General features: G+C 47.2%; 1 protein-coding gene across 1 annotated transcript in view; it reads right to left on the bottom strand.

Annotated features, from left to right (window-relative positions):
- ADAMTS17 (ADAM metallopeptidase with thrombospondin type 1 motif 17) overlaps positions 1 to 21,865 on the bottom strand; it is a 394,605-nt gene that overhangs the window by 126,305 nt on the left and 246,435 nt on the right. Inside the window, exon 13 of the mRNA XM_055555537.1 lies at positions 9,604 to 9,770. Coding sequence (XP_055411512.1) covers positions 9,604 to 9,770 — 167 coding nt within the window. The remainder of the gene's footprint in view (positions 1 to 9,603; positions 9,771 to 21,865) is intronic.

The raw sequence follows: 21,865 nt of genomic DNA, 5'->3' as shown, positions 1-21,865 counted from the left end.
TCCTGCCCCCAATCCCTCCCAGCATCCTCCATTAGAGCCCTCAAATCCTACTGTCCGGGATTTCTTATAAGGTGAGTCTTTTGCTATGTAAGTTTGAAGGGGGTGGATTGCAAATTACCTTTAGATTAAAGAACTGATGGAAATTGGAGCCCTTGGAGGACAAGGAGTCAAACTTTCATCTTTGGTCAGTCCCAGGATCTGCCTCACAGAAGGACTTGGTAAATATTTTCATCTTTTGGTATAAACTTCAGAATCAGTTTGTTGATAGCCCCAAAATGACCTGCTGATATTTTGACCAGGATTACTTAATCTATAGATCAAACTGGAAAGAACTGGCATCTTGATATCTTTCCACTGACATGGAATATTTCCCCATTTATATAATTGTTTTATTTCATTCATCAGAGTTCTGTAGCTTTCCTCATACAGATCTTATACATATTTTGTTAGATTTAAACCTGATTATTTCATTTTTGGGGTGCTAATGTAAATAGCATTGTGTTTTTATTTTAAGAATTTCAGTAGTGTTCCTTTTACTCTTGGCTGTGAGGCATGGCATGCAGGATGTTAGTTCCTCGACCAGGGATTGGACCCATGCCCCCTGTAGGGGAAGCAGAGTCTTAACCATTAGACTTTCAGGGAAGTCCCTGGCATTGTGTTTTTAATTTCAAACTCCATTTGCTCATTGCTATTATATAAGGAAATGACTGACTTTTGTACATGTTGTATCCTGCAACCTTGTTATAATCCAGGAGGTTTTTTGTTTTCTGTTGACTCTTTTCGATATTCTACAGATTATTATGCCATCTGCAAACAAAGATAGTTTTCTTTTTCCCCAATCTGTGGATCTTTTACTTCCTTTTCTTGTCTTATTGCATTAGCTAGGACGTCCAGTAAGCTAGGACTTACATTGTTATAATCAAGTGAAGTAACAATGCTTCGTTTAATAAATGTGGATGGAGGACCTCTCTCACATAAGGCACTGTTTGAAGTAGGGAAAAGAGGACTTAAAAAATAATAATACGAATGGATTTTGTTCTTTTGTAGGTAATTGAGAAAGATAAATGCACCATTTTCTCTCTCTCAGTCACCCAATTCTAATGCAGTTTCTATGATTATTTTGCAAAGAAACTTCCAGAGAGAGAAACACCAACATCTTTGCGTTGTTTCTGCCAAGTCTTTTATCGCCACTATGAGCCTTCCCCAGGAGGGCCTTCTGGTGGCCTCAGATAAACAAAGGCAGGGGTAAAACAAAAGGCTTCTGGAGCTGACATGGCCTCAGTTTAGACTTTGGCATCCTAGCTGGAGAGATCTTGTCAGAGCAGACACGTTGCCTCACCCAGGTTCACTTTTGTGATTCGGTGACATTCACTAAACTGCCACTGTGTTCAGCAGCTTTCCACTGAGCTCTCCCATGTAGTGCTACTGACCAACATGTCCACTGGGAATCTTGTCTTAGAACACTAGAAAGAAGCTATAGGGGTAGAGCGCACATGTTCAACTTGGCTGTTCCCGTTAGTTGTGGGGGAAAAAAATCAACTGTGAAGGGCAGTTTCCCAAGTAAGCAAAGTAACAATGCTTCATTTAATAAATGTGGATGGAGGACCTCTCACACAAGGCACGGTTCTAGCACTGCTTGGGAAAGAAAGATGAATCATGCATGCTTTTCAAGGCCCTGGTGGTTGGTCTTGTGGACAAATAAATAGCAAACTCCTGATGAGGCAGACAGTGAAAATACTCATAGGTCTGATCTGAGCTGTCAGAGGACAGGCATATTGGAAAGAATGCTCCATTCCCCCAGGTGGCAGGCTGAGGTCAGCTGTCCCTCCATTTTAGATGGAATAACCCAAGATGATGGTTGCCGGGAGCCAGCACGGGAGATCCCACCCATGACAAGGTCATGCGGAGGAGACCTGACAGGCAAGGCGGATCAGGACTCAAGGGACTCCCTGGACCTGCTCGAGCATCTACCCCTAAACCAAAGTCTATCTGTCTACTGTTTACTATATTATGTCTTTCACCAACTCTTCTGACATTAACAGGGGGCTATCCCCGACCACTTTCCTCTGAAGAAAATCAACTTAGGGCTCTAGTTAATAGGTCTCCTTGGCTTGAAAGGAGTATTTTAACTTTAACCCCTCTGTTACCATTTTAGCTTGCTTGGCAGGTTTATCCATACTCTTGCAACTAACGCACATGATTGTTCACAACACCCCAAGCATAACCTTCGAGCGATAAAAAGCTTTATTACAATAATACTGCACTGTTGAGCCAATGTTTGCTACTGAGTTTTCTTGTCCTTTACCCAGTGTGCGCCTGGGAGTGCATTAGCTAGTATAGTTGGTATGCAAGAAAAACAAGCAGTAGCCTTGGCATTAGCAGCATAAGACCCTTGAGTTAATAAGTTCGTTCTTTGTTGTAACCCACTGCACCTTTGCTCCATAAGAATGTAGCTCTGTTTCCTGAGGGGGACTGCAGACTGGAAAGATAAAGGGAAAGCAGGTTTTCTGGTTGACCAACTTTTATCAAGAAAGAGTTACAAAATGTTAACAGGCCACAGGGCCAGAAGATGATGTACCTTGTTTATGAAAAGCTATGCAGAAAATGCCCTGGTTTTGATAAAGGTAAAACTGATGTAATGTTGAGCTGACTCTGCATGACTTTGTAACTTTCACTTCTGGAAATGTGTAATTCAGGGTATAAAAGCCCCTTTTGAAAATAAAGCTGCAGACCCCGTTCCACCTAAGCTGGGTCTCCCCGTGTCATTCTTTCTTTCTCTCTTCTCCCTCTTTTTTTCAGGCTGATTCCCTGAGCACAGAGGCTCTCTGAGTTCACTTTTTTGCCAGGGCTTCTAAGATCCAATCGAGGAGGCGCTCTGCATCTCCACTCTGGAGAGAAGGCGCTCTGTGTCTTTGCTCCATTGAGAGGGCACCTGTGGCCTCTGTGAACAGAGCAAGTCCTGTGTCAGGGACTTTATTGGCTTTCTGTGTAAACCAAGGAATATCAGCCTCTTTTTCTCTCCTTTACTTTCTCTCTCGCCGATGCTGTCCATCCTGAGGATCCTGGATCCTGCTGGGGCTGGACCCCAGCAAATGGTCAGTGAAAGAACTATGGGAGACTGAAATGTAAACTGAGATCAGGTACTGGGAGGCTAATTTGACAAGAATTTTGCAGTGCTCTTTGGGACCCTGAGGTTTCCTGTGAGCATGTCAGGGAGCCACTGGGAGAGGGGCAACACAGAGCCCCAATCTTGAATGGATGGATATACCTTCTCCGCATATTAGGCTTCCTCTAGTGTTTCATTGACCCACTCCAGTGTTCTTGCCTGGAGAGTCCCAGGGACGGGGGAGCCTGTTGGGCTGCTGTCTATGGGGTTGCAGAGTCAGACACGACTGAAGTGACTTAGCAGCAGCAGCAGCAGCAGCAGTGTTTCATTGTAAGGATGGATCCCTTGGCCAAAGCAGTTTCAAAATGAAGGATTACATTTAAACTGAAGAGCTACCTCAATATCTGCAGTAACTGAGCTCTGAGGAGATTCATTCAACTACAGTAATAATGGTAATGGTGATGATGATGATAAAATATTAAATAACATTATCTGCTATGTGCCATGCAGCATGCTAAGCAGTGTTTATGCATTTCAGGAGGGTGTTGTCATCATTCCATCTTACAGCTGAGCACATGAGGCTTAGAGAAAATGTGTCACTACCCAGAGCCCCTTGGCGGGCAGGGCCAAACCCTGGTTTATCACTGTTTTCCTTCTGAATTGAGAACTCTGGGACTTAAAGGTACCAAAGATACCATGTTGCAAACAAACCACCACTTTTATGAACTTCTCTGGCTTCTGAGTATATACGGTGATTTAGGCAGAAATGAAAATGGGATTTGGGTAGAAAAGTAGAGGCTCTTTGAGGTACGTTAGAAAGACCAGACTTGAAGGGGATGAAGATGGTCTACCCAGGTTCTTTGATGTGAACATCAGGGAAGTAGAGACTCTGCAAATCAGGGGATCCCAACCTCAGATGGAGGGATTCTGACATGAACCCAGCAAGAAGGTACACTCAACTCTACTCCCCCACCTGCAGACACTGTCCTTCATGGCTTGGGCAGCCTGGAGAGCCTCAAGCCCCACAACAGAGCCCAGAGGTAACACTTCCTTCCCCTGCTCAGCTGAAACTCACTCCATTTGTCCATCTCTTTTTCAGAGGATTCTACTCAGAAATCAGTGCACCCCACACCCAAAGGGACACAGGATAAACTTTACAAAACTGGAGCATCTCAGAACCTCTCAAAATTCTCTGAATATTCCCCTCTGAGCTGCCCTGGCTGGGCAATTAATTTCTGATAAATAACATGAGGTGTTGGGTTTCAACTCTGGGCAGTATCAACACTCTTACACCCTTAGTTGTATGTGCTATGCTTAGTTGCTCAGTCGTGTCTGACTCTTTGTGATCCCACAGACTGTAGCCGGCCAGTCTTCTCTGTCCATGGGGATTCTCCAGGTAAGAATACCGGAGTGGGTTGCCATGCCCTCCTTCAGGGGATCTTCCCTACCCAGGGACTGAACCCAGGTCTCCCACATTGCAAGCAGATTCTTTACCATCTGAGCCACCAGGGAAGCTCTCAGTTGTATAGAGGGAGGTAAAATTTTCTTAAAAGTTATATAACCATATACCCTAAGGAAAGAAGCTTGGAACATCCCTCTTGCCTGGCTGACGTGTGCCAAGATGAAATCTGGATTGAAGATGTTTGGGATCAGTTCAGTTCAGTCACTCAGTCATGTCTGACTCTTTGTGACCCCATGGACTACAGCATGCCAGGCCTCCCTGTCCATCACCAACTCCCGGAGCTTACTCAAATTCATGTCCATTGAGTCGATAATGCCATCCAACCATCTCATCCTCTGTCGTCCCCTTCTCCTGCCCTCAATTTGTTTAGGGTGGGTCCCAGCTTTCCACTGGCTCACCTGTTGTCAGGACTTACACTTGATGGAGAAGCTGCAAACAGGGTAGGTGAGACAGGCTTGGGGGCTTGAGAGCCACACCACCACATCTGCTTGGTGGAGGCTTGGAGGACTTGCCCTGGTGCTCTAGGGCCAGGATGGTGAAGAGGACACTTGTGGTTCTTTGTGCTTTTGTTGTTCTCTCTCTGCCAGTGGTTACAAAGTCTTACTAAGGTGGAGACTAGTTAACTTTGAGGCCATCATAGCTGCTCATCCCAGCCCTGCCTGGCCCTCTGTGAGGTATCCATGCTGAGGAGGCTGCTTGGCTCCCTATCTCCAAAGCTGCCCACCAAGACCCACAGCCAGGCCTCAGCTGATTGGACCAGCAGCAGCCACCTGACTGCAGCTAGACCAATCAGAGTCTTTCTCCCCACCACAGCCTCATAACCAGGCCTCAAGGGGCCTCAGTTGATTGGACCAAGAATGGCCACCTGACCACAGCTACACTAATCAAAGTCTCTCTCCCGGAAAATCAGCACTGAAAGTCAGATCAGTTCAGTTCAGTCCCTCAGTCATGTCCAACTCTTTGCAACCCCATGGACTGCAGCACACCAGGCTGCCCTGTCCATCACCAACTCCCAGAGCCTACTCAAACTCATGTCCATGGCGTCAGTGATGCCATCCGACCATGTCATCCTCTGTCATCCCCTTCTCCTCCTGCCTTCAATCTTTCCCAGCATCAGGGGCTTTTCCAATGAATCAGCTCTTTGCATCAGGTGGCCAAAGTATTGGAGCTACAGCTTCAGCTGAAACTCAGGTACAAAGGTTATTCCAATGAATATTCAGGTAGAGAGATTATATCTGCTCAAGGTTGATGGATCTCTAAGAAGTCTACACTCCCTCATCCACAATTCAGAAATCCAGAAGCTCTGAAAACTGCAGGCATTTTTTTTTTTTTTTTTTACATTTACAGTAGACACAAAAGGCTGCAAAACTAGCCTTGACTGACATGAGGTTGCTGGTAGTATGCAGTAACCCACTTAAAGACTGTTCCCCAGCAATCTGGAGGTGTCCATGTGTCTGACTGAGAGGTGCTTCCCAGGACCCTGCTGGGGTATTAAGTAATACATGGTTGATGTATGGTTGGTATTTTTCTAACAGCTGAAGTGCTCTGATCTCCCAACCACATCTGACCCCAAAGGATCTGGATACAGGAGGAAGACTTAATAAAAGGTGCTGCGGGCTGCCCATGAGCCTGCTCATGGACAAGCTGTGAGAAAGCCAGTCTGCAGCAGGGACAGGAAGTCTTGGCTCACAAACACAAGCTGTGCTGAATACGGACAGAAAGTCCTGACATCTTCAGAGACCCTGGCCCAGAACTTTCTCCTGGCCCTGAGGACCTGTGAGATACCTTCCATCTTTGCAACCACTCTTTTTTTTTCATTAAATAATTCTAGCTGCCAGCTTGGTCAAGCTGGAGTGAGAGAGCCCTGACCACTGGACCTTCCATCCCCTGGGAGGCTCAGATGCACAGTGGGTCCTGCCATGTCACAGACAGTGAGTTCGAAAAGCACCTCCACATCCAGACAGGGCCTTTGCCATGGCCTCTGACACTTCGGTGGGCATGTGGCCTGCTGGCCTGGGCAGGGAGGACTAACCTCTTGAAGGTTTCCACTTCAACGAGATTCCATGGGGAAGGCAGAAAAGGGGTGGGTTTGGCAACAGGCCACCTCACTGGGTTTCTGTCTAAAGGCTTTTCCACTTAGAAATATTTTCTAAGGAGAGTCTTTGTCTTCTTTTGGAGGTGGTATGAATTTGTGGTCCTGAGCACTCCCTTGGAAAATCTACCTCTGCAAGAATTCATTTTTTTTTTTCAATAAGAGAAAAAAAAAAATATATATATATATATATATATAGCTTCCCCTTTCTTGAACTGTGCGTCACTCGCCAAAGAATTCCACAGCGATAGCGATGCTATGAATGGGGCAGTCATAATGGGCTTCAGAAGAGCTCAGAGCCCAACCACAGGAATCGTTCCTCTCACGGCTGAGCTAGAATTGTGCCTTTTATAAATGGAGTTATGAGGGGAACACTTATAATCTGTATTCTCCCCCTACCTTCTGAATTGGCCATTTATTATTTTGCTTTTATCCTTGTGAAACACTCCTTTAAAAAAAAAAATGCTGGCTTCTGTTTCTATTTGAGAAGGAAATGAAACCAAATATTCAAGAAGACGTGACAATCCCACCCCCGAGGGGGCCGTGTCAAGCTACCCCAGCAAAGTCCTGAACTTGAGGTCTTTCCTTCAAAGGCAGAGTGCTCACCGCCTTATCACATAGGGCTGCACTTTTCAGATCAAAGGCAGGGGCACTCTGGCTGTAATTATTCATTGCTTTGGCAGAAACAAAAAGTGAGTGGGTCAACACACATTCTGAACCCAGCCAGCTTCCCTAGATAGCTGTACTTGGAGGCTTCCCTGAAGGGGGCTCTGGGCAGACATCAGCCTCAGCCACTGTGATGATAAGGAACCAAGCGGCTCAGTGATCCAAAAGCGGTTACAAGGAAAACAGAAGTTTAATCTGGACTTGGAGAAATCTATGGAAAAACAGACATTTCAGTGGGATTTCTGCATTGAATAAATGAGGCAGGAAAACTGAAAACGGGAGCAAGAGACCAGGGAAAGAATAACAAGGCCATGCACATGGCCGAGGGGAAACGAGCGTGGGGCACGTCTGTCCAGACCTGACCTCTTCTCTCTCCCAAGACGAGGGAGAGGACCGGCAAGGGACCTGAACCCATTCATCCATGAGCCTGGGGATGGGACTGAAGGTATGCCAACGCGCTGGAAACACGGCAGCCCCTGCCGGCACTGTCTCCCCCTGCCCCCACCCCGAGTAGGGTGCCTGGGACGTCTAGAAGCCGCGAGCGTCTGCCTGCATCAGACGGATGCCAGATGCCAAGGTAGAGCTGTGAGCCTCTTGTGATCCTCAGCCTCCAGCTGCCTGTCCCCCTTTGGGGAGCGCAGATCTCCTCTCTCCCTAGGCCGCAGGGAAAGCGGAGAGTGTGAAGGCTCCATCCCCTTGGAAGTCTGCTGGTTAGGCGACAGGGCACAGCTCCCAAAGGTGGTGGTCTTTGTGAAAAAGGAAAATGTCTGAAGGACTCCCCAGTGCTTTAAAATGAGCCCATCGCCGGTTGAGTTGATGTTCTCTGCGACGGTTTAGAACATCCCATGTGAATTCGAAGGAAACTAATGGGTCAGGTTGTTGGGTTAAAAGCTGTAGGTCTGGGCCCACTATTTCCTGAACTGCCTGGGCCTACCCCCGGCACAGCTATGCACACTTGAGCGTGTAACAGAGTATAGATTTCAGAGGTTCTTCACATGACAGTGAAGTAACCTAAGTCCTGACACAGGAACCTCATTTTCTTGCAAAATACTTCAGAGACTGTGTAAAAATCAGGCCCAGTTGCCTGAGGTCTTACTAAAGCTCCTCACTCGGCACTCACGAATTTTTTTTTCTTATTTGAGTACCAGAAGCCAGCTGGTTATTTGCTGAGTCAGCAGCTCCTCCAGAACTGGGGTCAGCTCCCTCCTAGCTCCTATCGGCTGCCGAAGCTACGGAATGTCACATAACCTGTAACCTCTCACCTTCCGCACAGCTTGTCTTGCACATTAAATGACATGATGCCTGCAGGGCTAACTTGAGCCTGGCACGTGGTATGCTCCATAAATGGGACCATGCTGTCATTATTATAATGCACTCTTGTTTCCCAAAGATGAACAGAATCTTAAGAATGAAAAGACCCTCTAATAGGCCCCAGGATATCCTTGTGGACAATAAATAAACATCACAAATTCTACAGACATGATACTCCGCCTAGGATTTTATCAGTCACTGGAAATGCTTGCAATGGCCCAGGGAGCAGAGTCTCTTGATTTGAGAGAAAACTGAAGGAAAGAAAAGATGACCTCTGCTTACTGTTATCTTCACCAAGCTGTAAACTGTCCTCGAACAAAATGAAAACAAACACAGATAGTGAACAGGGCAGTGGTTACCAGTGGGGAAGGGGGGAGGGGGAGGGTAAAGAGGGTCAACTGTATGGTGACGGATGGAAACTTAACTTCTCGTGGGGAGCACGCTGTAGTGTATACACAAGTGAAAAATATAGTGTTGCACATGTGACATTTATATAATGTTATAAGCCAACGTTACTTCAATTAAAAGAAAACAAACTTTTTCCCAAACACTCTACTCAAGGAGTAAGAGCCAACCCAAGATGAACCAAGTAAAGAAATGCAAGAAGGCTTCGCCACTGGAAAGAGAAACAGCAGATGCATAAACCCGCTGTCCTGCTCCTGCAGAGCTGTGTTCTCAGGGTTGGCCTGAGCCTGGCAGCACAGGGCACGAGATGGCAGGCTGCCAGCACACCCAGGCAGGAGAGATCAGGCCCGCTGCCTGCCTCACGGCTGCTTTTGGGAAATCTCACCGAGCTGGGTCATCTAAGTTCAACCCATGGCTCAAGAAGCGGGTCCACAGCTGAGTCGGGCAGGACTGGGTGGATTTTGGGGGTGGGGATGCCTGTGGGTTTTCCCAGGAGGTGTTTACGGCGCTGGGGGAGGGGAGAGGGAAGCTCCCCTGAAAAGATGTGCCCTGTGCCTTTACCGTCAACCACCACTGCGGTGAGCAGGCCCTTCTTCTTGCTGCTCAGCCGGTCGTGCGTCTGGCATTGCTGGTCACGGAAGCTGGGCAGGCCCTTGGGGCAGGGCAGGTTCTCGCAGACTGTGTGCTCCACACTGGCGCCCAGGCAGTGCGTGCCTCCTGGGCCTGGGCTAGAAGGAAGAGAAGGGTTCAAGTTAACCAGACAGGCCGCAGAAACAGCAGGGGAGCTCACGGGTGGCTTCTCTTTCCAGGAGGGGGAGGGGCACTCAGGGTTTCCAAAGCAACATCCCCTCTCCTCTTACACACCATCTCTCAGCAATCCTGGCTCCACAATGACGACATGTTAAGTAAGCCATGAGAAAAATACATCCAAGAACTGTAAATCAAGGTCATCTGGAAATAGGATACGGGATGGATCAGTTCAGCAAGATCCCAGAATTGTCTTTCATCTGAACTTAAAACTTGACCATCTGTAACACTGAAAAACCCAAGGGGAATTTTTGGCGTGTGTGGGTTTTTTTATTTTTTTTCTTCTACAGAATGAAGACCTTTAAATGGCTGCTAGCTATAATTCAGAGGTCACTGTTTCACATTGAGTAAATAAACAGCTCTCATTTACTCTATAATGAAAAGAATCAGAACTATTAATTCACTTGTTCATGGGCTCTGGGTAGAGACCAGCCAGATCCCAGCTCTGCATCCTTTACCAGACAAGCGTAAGACCACACATGCTCAAGATTGCAGTCTTGGGTCCTCGATGCTCTGTGCTGAGGCTAGGGTTTTAACCAGTTGTGCAGACCCAGATGTGTCCTGGGGCCACGTCTACACATAGGAAGGGCACTGGGGAGCAGCAGGACCCTGGCCCGGCTGGCTGAAGCTGGCCCTGCCCAGCTTTTCTGTGAGGCCCTGGTGTCCTCTTAGGACTCTGATGGGGGCCACCTCAATGGTCCCCTTCACTTCCACGATGCCAAGAACATCATGATGGGGTGAGACTGCGCCCCCCCATTCCCCAGGCACATTTTTTTACTGAAATCCAGCACAAATCACAGCTGTTCTGCTCAATGACTTTTCACAAACTATAAAGTCCTGTTAGCAAGGTGACATTCTGACACCCTAGCCATTTCGTTTTGCCATTTCTTGTCTTCACACTGTAAGACTTCCCTGTGATCACTGCCTTATAGAAGAGATATGACAGTAGAAGATGGCAAAAGTCTTTAGGCTTTTGTGTCACAATAATCTATACCAGGAATCCACAAAATTTCTCTGCAAAGGACCAGACAGTCAATTTTTTTGGATTTATGGGCCATGCAAGTACTCAATTCTGCCACTATAGCGCAAAAGTGGCCAAAGACAGTGTATAAACAGTGTGGCTGTGTGCCAATAAAACTTTATTTACAAAACCCAGCGGTGGGCCAGATTTGTCTCATAGGCCATAGCTAGCCAGCCCATGGTCTACATAAACGTGTTTGAGGAAACACCTGCAATAGGAGGAAAGGTGTGTTCATTCCTCCATGCCTACCTCAAACACACCAGGCAACATCTCTCTTGCCCTGAAGTGGAGGCAGCCTTGGAGATGACATATGCTAGTGGCTCCACAGAGCGTTCTGAGTTTTTATCTCAAAGGCCAGACGAGACCTTGCATTTCTTCAGGCTGATTCCCGGCACAGAGAAGCATTTGAACAGGGAACAGTAAAACCTCTCCAAGGCTTATGAGATCTGAGAAGAGAGGGATCCCTTATTCTTCTTTCCGCCCAGAGTACCAAGGAGGCAGCTAGAGCTCAGGGAGAATGACTGTTTGGCATGTTTAGGTAGATGGAGCCTCAGACCACCTCCCCACAAACCCTAGGCTGAAGTGTGAGTAGGTGAATGTATTTCTGTGCCACAAACCATGGTGTGGAATGGACTTGCCCTGATGAGCCATGTGGACCTGCAGGAAGGACATCTTTTCTGCAACAGGTGAGCTGAACATCCCATGGCTGGGACCAGAAGGCAGAGATGCTCTAGGGTAAGAAGTTGTGGGTTGAACTGTGTCCTTTCTAAAATTCATGTGCTGCAGTCTTAACCCTCAGAGCATCAGAATATGTGAAAATAGGACCACTGCAGACATAATTAGTTACAATGTGGTCATACTAGAGTAGAGTGAGTTCCTAATTCAGTATGACTGGTATTATTATAAAAAGGGGCAATCTGGAGACAGACACCCACAAAGAGAATGCCATGTGAAGATGAAGACGGAGATCAGGATGATGTCTCTACACTCTATGGAATGCCAAAGATCGCCAGTAAACCACCAGATTCTCCCTTACTACCCTCAGAAGGAGCCAAGTCTTCCATACCTTGATCTTGGATTTCTAGCCTTCAGCACTGGGAGAATAAATGTCTGTTACTTATGCCACCAGTTAGAGGGTTGTTACAGCAGCCCTAGAGATGAATAAACCAGACATCACAGTAACCAGATGCATCCTCAAATGAACTTAGATGCAAACTCAGGAAAAATGGAGCAAAAAACTCTTGAAGTGATTAGGAATCCAACATGGACTAGAATGGAGTTAAGAAACACAAATTAGGCTGGCTGCTAAAAAAATAAGAGAAGCTACATTTTTTATATACCTTCCTTAGGGTGTGGACCAAGATTTGTACACATCATGTAATTAACTTCTGGAATTGCAATTAAGTTTCATTTTAGTTTTCTTCATCAGTTGATTTTTCCAGCTTTATGTCTGACTGACCCTCATATACCAACTACCTTTACGCCTCAGAGCAGGTAGGTGGAGAGGAGATCAGATGTGACGGAAGAGAGCTCCTGGATCCGGCAGCAAGTGGGCCTGGGAGGGGGCAGCCCATGGGATACCACATGTGCCTCAGAGGGCTTCCTCTGGAATTCTGTTTATCTTGTCTCTTCTCCATGTCCGATCTTCTCTTACAGGGAAGTCTGCTTCCAGCTCCCACCTGGCTCACTGTGCCCCATCTTCCCCACTCCCCCATCCCTAACTCTTTGATCATCCTTAAGGCCACCTCCATTCTGTAGCCTATTTTTCTTTCCTTCTTGGAACCTCTCCTGACCCTGCTTGGGTCTCTGCTATGCTGCTTATCATCAACCTTGTGAAATGGTGAACTGAGTTCCCTTTCTCCTATTCCTCTGCAGTCTTCAGCAGAGAATCTCACACAGGCTGGTCTGTAATAAACAGTAGTTAGACTGAATTAGATTGAAGGCAGGAGGAGAAGGGGATGACAGAAGATGAGATGGTTGGATGGCATCACCAACTCAATGGATATGAGTTTGAGTAAACTCCGGGAGTTGGTGATGGATAGGGAGGCCTGGCGTGTAGTCCATGGGGTCACAAGGAGTCGGACATGACTGAGCAACTGAACTGAACTGAACTGATCTATATAAACTGAACTAATTTATCTTAAAAGGACAAAAATACAAAGCAATGTCAGGGAAGACAGTGGAATAGGAAGCACCAAGAATCTATCTCTTCACCCAGACAACTGTAATTGGCAAAAACTGACTGAAATAACTATTTTGAAACTCTAGAGTCTACTGAAAAGCTTTCAGCCTCCAAGAAAAAGCTTGGCTGGTAAGTTATGGTTAATTTTGGTCAATTTCTTGATTGTGATAGGGGCTATCTATCCCCCATCCCAGTCACATAGCAAATAGCTGTGCCTGCATTTCTGGTGTGACTTGCTGGAGTCAGTGTGGACCATAAGGACTTTGTCTTCCAAATATCTGTGTTCTGAGTTCTGTATTCTGATTGCACAGTGCTCCTTTTGATTTCTGAGGTATAAGCTGGCCACCACTGTTTCAACCAATACCAGAGGGGTTTTCAATAAGCAATACATTAAAAAAATTCTGTATCTCCTTTTGGGAGCCAAATATTTAAGGATGAGGCTATTCAGAAGCAACTGCACATATGGGAATACTTAGAAAGCCACTAGGTATGTTCAGGGAAAGATGAAGCCTCAGAAAAGGCCAGAAAAGACCTTACACTTCTTCAGGTTGATCCCAGCACAGAGAAACTTTTCAAGAGCAAGGAAATGGCAAATCTGAGAAGGAGGAGAAAAAGATGATTTCCAGCGATACATTATAAGATTCAAATGTCCAGTTTTCAATAAAACAGTCAAAAGTCATACAAAGGAACAGGAAACCATGGTCCATTCAAAGGAACAAAATACATTAGTAGAAATTGTATCTAAGGAAGCCCAGAGGTTGGACTTATTAGACAAAGGTTATAAAATAATGGTCTTTAAGATGCTCTAAGTGCTAAAGGTATACAGACTAAGATAGAGAACGATGTATGAAAAAGCAAGAATACCAATAAAGAGACAGAAATTACAAAAAGGAAACAAAAATGCTGAAATAAAAACTCTGAAGTTGAGAAGTACAATAACTGAAATGAAAAATTTACTAGGTGGGTTCAAAAGCAGATTTCAAAGGGTGGGAGAAAAAAATCAGGAATATATATTTGTTCTATGAATTTGTCCTATGAATTGAAATATTGAGTCTAGGGAATGAAAAGAAAAAAAAATGAAGAAAGCAGAGAGCCTCTGTGGGAAATCACTAAGGGGACAAATAAACACATTAAGGGAGTCTCAGAAGGAGAAAAAGGAGTGGAGAGATTATTTGAAGAAATAATGGCTGAAAGCTTCCCTAATTTGAAGATATGAATCTATAATTCAAATAGAATAAATTCTATGAGATACACTATAATTAAATTGTTAAAGGAAAGCAGCAAAAGAGAAGCAAGACATCACAGACAAGAGATCCTCAATAAATTACAAGTCGATTTTTAGTCAGAAACCCTGGAGGCAAGAAATCAATGGGTTGATACATTCAAAGTTCTCCAAGAAAAACTCTAGCAACTTAAGAGTTCTGTACCCAGCAAAATTTTAATTCAAAAATGAGGGAGAAAATAAAGATACTGGCAGATAAGCAAAAGTTGAGGAAGTTTTTTTTTTATCATCAGACATGCCCCACAATAAATGCTTCAAGTTCAAATGAAAGGACAAGATGGTAACTCAAAGCCGTATGAACAATTAAAGCCATATGAACAAATGAAGCTCTCAAGATGTCATGATGCTAAGCTTTGTCGGAACCAGCTTTTATGATAGAGAGATACCAGAAAAACACCTACTTCTGTTCATTGACTACACCAAAGCCTTTGACTGTGTGGATCACAACAGACTGTGGAAAATTCCTAAAGAGATGGGAACACCAGACCATCTTACCTACCTCCTGAGAATCAGTATGCAGGTCAAGAAGCAACAGTCAGAACTGGACATGGAACAACAGACTGGTTCCAAATTGGGAAAGGAATATATCAAAACTATATATTGTCACCCTCCTTATTTAACTTATATGCAGAGTACATCATGCAGAATGCTGGGCTTGATTAAGCACAAGCTGGAATCAAGATTTTCAGGGGAAATATCAATAACCTCAGATATGCAAATGACACCACCCTTATGGCAGAAAGTGAAGAAGAACTAAAGAGCCTCTTGATGAAGGTGAAAGAAGGGAGTGAAAAAGCTGGCTTAAAGCTCAACATTCGAAAAATGAAGATCATGGCATTGGATCCCATCACTTCATGGCAAATAGATGGGGAAACAATGAAAACAGTGACAGATTTTATTTTCTTAGGCTCCAAAATCACTGCAGATGGTGACTGCAGCCATGAAATTAAAAGACGCTTTTTCCTTGGAAGAAAAGCTATGGCAAACCTAGAAGTGAGAGTGAAAGTTGCTCAGTTGTGCCCGACTCTTTGCGACCCCATGGACTATACAGTTCATGGAATTCTCTAGGCCAGGATACTGAAGTGGGTAGCCTTTCCCTTCTCTAGGGGATCTTTCCAACCCAGGGATTGAACCCAGGTCTCCTGAAGGTGGATTCTTTACCAGCTGAGCCATAAGGGAAGCCCTAGACAAACCTAGACAGTGTATTTAAAAGCAGAGACATTACTTTGCTGACAAAATCCATCTAGTCAAAGCTATGGTTTTTCCAGTAGTCATGTATGGATGTGAGAGTTGGACAATAAAGAAGGCTTAGCTCTGAAGAATTGCTGCTTTTGAACTGTGGTGTTGGAGAAGACTCTTAAGAATCCCTTCGATTACAAGGAAATCCAACCAGTCCATCCTAAAGGAAATCAGTCCTGAATATTCATTGGAAGGACTGATGCTGAAGCTGTAGCTCCAATACATTGGCCATCTGATGTGAAGAGCTGACTCATTAGAAAAGCCCTGGTGCTGGGAAAGACTGAAGGCAGGAAGAGAAGAGGACAACAGAGGATGAGATGGCTGGATGGCATCACTGACTCACTGGACATGAGCGTGAGCAAGCCCTGAGAGATGCTGAAGGACAGGGATGCCTGACATGCTGCAGTACATGGGGTTGCAAAGAGTCAGACATGACTGAGCAACTGAACAACAGCAACACACCAGAGGAGGGACAGGCTTTGTTTCTGACTCTGGTATGTGATTTCTCCCAGCAGGCTCCTATTGGCCCATGATGCCCACCTCCCTCTAGGCAGCTTCCAAGCATGCCACACTTTGGGAAAATTCTCAGTCTGGTATCACATGCAGTTTCACCTTTGGGCAGTTTTCCCTGACATCCCTAAGTATGGCTTTCCAGAGAGTTCTACCAGTGCAGCACCTCTGCAAACCTCTCCCTCATCCAGTGGGTCCTGGGTGTATGCTCTCCAACAGGTCCAAAGAATTTCAGCCCTAGGTGTGTGTGTGAGGTGGGCACCCTCATCCATACTTGTTCTGCCCTTGGGTGCCCTGCCCCAGACCTGAAGATACAGGCTGCTTCCTGTATCTACTCTTCCTGTGTTTTTAGAGTTCTTTGCCTCTTAGCAGCTAATTTCCCCTATATTCCAACCACCCGTTATAGTTAATGCTTTTTTTACATTAAGCTTTTCCGGTTCAAAAAAATGACTAAAAGATTTGTTTTTTTCAGTCTTCCCTCTGGTCACTATTTTGAACAGCATGGGAAAAGGAAGAAGCAATCCACAAGCGGCACAACCTGCTCCCCACATCATCCGAGTTTTGGCAGGTCGATCTGTGGCAGGACTCTGCACTCAGCTGACTCACTCTTTAAGATGGTGCCAATAATGCAGGCCATCTGAGCGTGACTGCGGCACCAGTGAGGGCCTCCTGGGTACACAGTGGCGCCGAGACCCCGGAAGGACGGTCACCAGGGGGCCAGCATCAGTCCTTCCAATGAATATTCAGGACTGATTTCCTTTAGGATGGACTGGTTGGATTTCCTTGTAATCGAAGGGATTCTTAAGAGTCTTCTCCAACACCACAGCTCAAAAGCAGCAATTCTTCAGCGCTCAGATGCAGGAGAATCTTTATGGAGGGAGGGCATGTCTGATGAGAAGGTCCACAGTAGCTTATGAACAGAAGTTCTGGGAGAGGACTTGAAGGAGGGACCAGCTTTACCACGGGTAAGTGGACCACATTTGAGTTGCATGGGCCTTCAGGAGATGCTGTAGGGACCTGTAAACACAGGCAGAAGAGATAACCCTCCCAAAGTCTGAGGAGCAGAGGGCCGGGGTTCTCATTTACCCTGAGTCATGCACTGTAGATAAAATAAAAAGCACCGAGGAAGGCTAAAACAATAGAAACCAAGCTGGACATTGCTAAAATGGAGGATGGTGAACACGGTCGGATTTGTGGCAGAACAGTCGTCTGTCCTCAGTCTTTCCCACAGGGGCTGGAAGGGCCAGAAGGCTCCATGAAGACTCATGTATATCGAAGGGGAGGCAGCGGCACATTGAAATCTCATCCTTGAGGACAGAGGTAAGGCCAGAGGCACTTTCACATCAACTGTGATCATGTGCTAATATGCTGGAGGGCACACCCTCTGCCCGCTCTTGATACTCATTACCTCATTAAGTTGGCAGAAAGAATCAGACGGGGTGGGGGGGTGGATCCTGACTGCATCCTTCAGATGAGGAAACCTAAGCTCCAATGTATTCAAAACTTCTCAGCAGGGAAGTAAGAGGTGGAGATAAGAAAGTGTAACTCACAAGCGCTCCTGGCAGGCTGGGGAAGGGGGCCACCCACTGGCCGTTGTGGGGCCAGGAAGGCCAGCCTGACTCACCAAGACAGGCTTTAGGGGTGTGTTGGATTTTCAAGATGATTCTCCAATATCAATCCCCAATTTCTATCTGTACTCTATCAGGACTTTACAAACATAAACAAAGTAGGAATTTAGACATAAATCCAAATGACTGGAACAGGGAGGTCACAGGAATGGATATCCAAGTGGCAACTGCAGACACTCAGATGCTCAGCCTGACTGCTTATGAAGGAGACGCACAGACTCACTGACACACCGCTACACACCAACCAGATGGAGGCACCGGGGAGGCTGCGGGCGGGCGGAGGCCATCGCTGCTCAGGGCAGGGGGACAGCACAGCCACTCTGCAGACCAGGCCCTCAGCCACTCACACATGCACCACGAGTCAATGGACCTGCACACGCACCCAGCACACGCGTTCCAGCACGGCGAGTGGGGCCGTGTTGGGAGCCACGCACTCAGGGGTAGACGCCCTTTCTGCACATCACACCATCAGAAAGACGTTTAAAACAGGGAAAAGCACAAGGCAGAGACGGTTCGGGGGAGAAACCGGAAAGCGGTAAGAAAGCTGAGTTCTTCTGAGCTCCTGTGAGGGTGGGCCCGGCTCCTGCCAGTTGGGTCCCAAGGGCCTCAGGTAGACCCAAGGCAGAGCAGGGGAGGCCAAAGGGCTGCTCAGAGTCACAGAGGGCAGGTGTGCCCTTTCCTCTAGTGACAGGCAGCATTCAAGTGGAAGGAAAAGCAAGCAGCAGCTGAGCGGAGGCAAGGTTTGGTTTTCTGCTCTGCTCGACTGAATGAAGGTAGATGAGAAGATAAAGTCACCACAGTGGCTGACACCCACTCGCCACCCAGAGACACGGGAGAGTCAGCTTTGCCTCCAAAAGCTCCAAAGAGCAAGCAAGGCAGGGTTTCAAAGTGCCACAGGGCTGCCAACGCCCCCGCCCAGGGCAGCTGCCGTCCTACTGTTAAGGCCGCCTCTGAAAGGTGCCAAGTAACACATGTAATTTAGGCTCAAGTGAATAAAACTGGGACTTTTAAAAACGATCGCTGTGAACACCAGGTATGTTAAAAGCACACACACAGGGGTTTCACTGGAAGCAGAAAGCCATTACAGGCACATAACTTCACTCCTCTGGGTCTTAGGAGGCAGGCTGTTTTCCATTCTGATGCTCGGGGGTGGATGCTGCATGGTGAACCCTGACGCACCCCTGCTTCTAAGATCCACGCACATCCCTGTCCTTTTTGTGCAGAGCCGGGTCTTCACACAAGATCAGTGGAGCCTTTTCTCTTTACCCTACTCCTCAGCCCTCCCCACACACAGCCTCTTAATGGGGTACCAGAATTCGCATCAGAGATGAGCTCTCTGCCTCACAGTCTTGGCACTAACAGCGACACAAATTAAGGCACGAAAGGACAAGCTTAGGAAGCTGGATGAAAACCACAGATGGTCCCCAAAGCCTTGATGTCAGTTGGCAAGAAATAAAAATTCCAATAGCTGTAAAGACCAAGACTTAGAGAAAAAATGGGGGGACTCTTTTGCCAGTATTTTGGACAGTGAATAAACCAGCTGCAGAAGATGGGAAAGGTGCCAGGAATATAAAGTGAAGGGGGTGGGGAGATGGTGGTGGGAGCGCTCCAAGTCTGAGACGCACATAGCAATGAGATTTGGACATCCTTGGGAGCTCTCAAGGCAGTGAGCGTGGTGATTTAAGGAGTGAGCCGGGGAGAGGATGCTGTTTTGGTCAGAGCTTGGCTCAGGGCCGCCATCAGCTGTGCTTTGTAACAATCACCACCTCAGGCCATTCTGCAAAAACAGGCTGACGGCTGCTGCCTGGACTTGAGCAAACCCTCGCTGCTCCTGCTGCTCCCGGGAAGCACCCAGGCCTGCTGCGAAGCCGCCCCCGAGGCCCGTCCCTTCTCCTCCCGTTCACCTGGGTGGCTCTGCGAAGGTGGGAAACCCTGAAGAAAACCACAGGCGACAAAGAGCCTGTCCCTTCTGCTCAGAACAGGAGATGGAGCCACACTGTTACTGTGAAAGACTGAGCTGACTACCAAGGCGTAACTATTATAGGAGCAAAAACATATTGTTTCTCTCACTTGGAATAAACAAGGCTGGATTATGTTTGGAGCTTGCTCTCGAGAGGGCTCTGAGCACCTCAGCTGTGACACGGCCTCACTGGGAGGGCAGGCTGTAAGAAGATGGTCCCCGGGTCCAGGGACACCTGGACCCCACTCCTGGCTGTTCACAGCCTGTGGGCCTCTGTGACGTGAGACAGTACAAGGGAAGGGGCCTACCTGGTGATCCTCTTTTCTGGCTAATAATTCACAATAACCCTTATGTTTTGGGGGGAAGACAAGATTAGGTGTGTGTTTTGCAACTAGAAGATCAGAACAGCCACTTTTTCTCAGCAAGCACGCACCCAGACAGTAAGGTGCTCAGGCATACATTAGGGAGGGCTGGCCTGCTGCAGGCATAGGAGGAGGATGGGGCCCCACAGCTCAAAGGCCAGTGGGGGAGGGCACAGGAAAACAAGTGAGCAAATGCACATGAGTAATTATAAATCGTGATACCTGTAAAGTGAGGGAAGGGTACGGAGGGAGTGTGCAGAGCAGGCACCTGCCTCCGGCATGGTGGTCAGAAGAGGAGGCCAGTCTAAAGAGAAGACACAGAGAGGGCAGAGGGAGCTGGGGGGAGGGAAGGGACACTGACTTGGGGGTGGGGGTCGGGGCTGGTGTCTGAGCACAGAAAGGAGGGCTGGACAGGGAGGCACATTCTCCTACAAAGACAAACCCGCCCAGAATCTACAGATGCAGCCTTATCTGGGAAAGGGTCTTGATGGGTATCATCAGGATCTCTGAATCATGAGCTTGCCCGGGATTAGTGTGGGCCTAAACCCAGTGGCTAGTGTCCTGAGAAGAGAAAAGGAAGTGAAGAGATGCATAGAGAAGATGCCTCCGTGAAGGCAGAGGTACAGTGGTGTGTCTGCAGGGCAGAGAAGGCTGGCAGCTGCCAGGAGAGGGGTGGGGTGGGTAAGGGGCCAGTGATGGCTTCTCCTTCAGAGTTTCAAGAAGGAATCAACCCTGCTGACACTCTGATTTCAAACTCTTGGCTTCCACAACTCGGAGAGGATAAATTTGTGTTGTTTTCAGACACCAAGTGCTGGTAATTTATTATGGCAGCCACAGGAAATAATACCGGGGCCACGGTGAAGAGCACGGATTTCATTCTGAGTGCAGCAGGGAAGAGACTGTAACTGACTTTACAAGAGAGGGGATGTCTCTGGCTTGCTGTGGAGAATGAACCTGGGGAGGGAGAGCACAGGGGAAACAGGGAGGCTGATGCTGATGGTTTGAAAAGACCCTGGAACATTGCTGCTGGCTCCAAACCTGACCTGCCGTTGCCCAGCTGTGTGACCTGGGGCAAGTCATCTAACTGCCATGCGATTCAGTGTTATTTAACACGTACAATGGGATTAAAAAAAGAATGCCTCTCCCTTATGGCAGCTTTAGGTGATTTACTACATGCGGCAAGTCACCAAACTTCCATACGGTTCAGCTTTTAACACGTACAATGGGGATAAAAAAAGAATGCCTCTCCCTTACGGCAGCTTTAGGTGATTTACTATGTGCAAATGCCTAGAAGGGAAGCTGGCACCTGGTGAGAGCCCGCATGCCCTGTTCTTATCACAATCATATGCGGAGGAGGAAGGGCAGGGACAAGAGGACACACGTGGACTTCGGGGCTTTGAACTCAAGCTATGCAGCAGCTGGTGGTGCTATTTACTGAGGGGGACGTGGGCTGCGAGGGGAACCAGGGGGAAGGGGGAAGGAAGTTTAGGAAGTGTTAGGTTTGAGGTGTCCAGGAGAAAAACCAAGGGACTGTGGTTGGTGGGACTAAGATAAAAACAGGGCACAAAGGGGCCCTCACCAGATGCCAGCTTCCCTGGACACTTGGGGGCAACACAAAATGCCCCTGGGGTGTCCCAGAGCAGAGAAAGCATCAGGGGTGCGGACAAAGCATGTGGGCACCTTAGACAACATCATCTTCACAAAATGCAAAATCTGGTCCCATGAAAGTTGTGCCTAACACAATTAATCAGCATTAATAACATCTTGGGCTTCCAGGCAGCGCTAGTGGTAAAGAATCTGCCTGCTAATGCAGGAGAGTTAAGAGATGCAGG

The sequence above is a fragment of the Bubalus kerabau genome, chromosome 19 (genome assembly GCF_029407905.1).
Source record: "Bubalus kerabau isolate K-KA32 ecotype Philippines breed swamp buffalo chromosome 19, PCC_UOA_SB_1v2, whole genome shotgun sequence".
Lineage (NCBI taxonomy): Eukaryota > Metazoa > Chordata > Mammalia > Artiodactyla > Bovidae > Bubalus > Bubalus kerabau.
The sequence above is the reverse complement of the archived record's forward strand: the minus strand, read 5'-3'. Positions and strand labels throughout refer to the sequence as shown.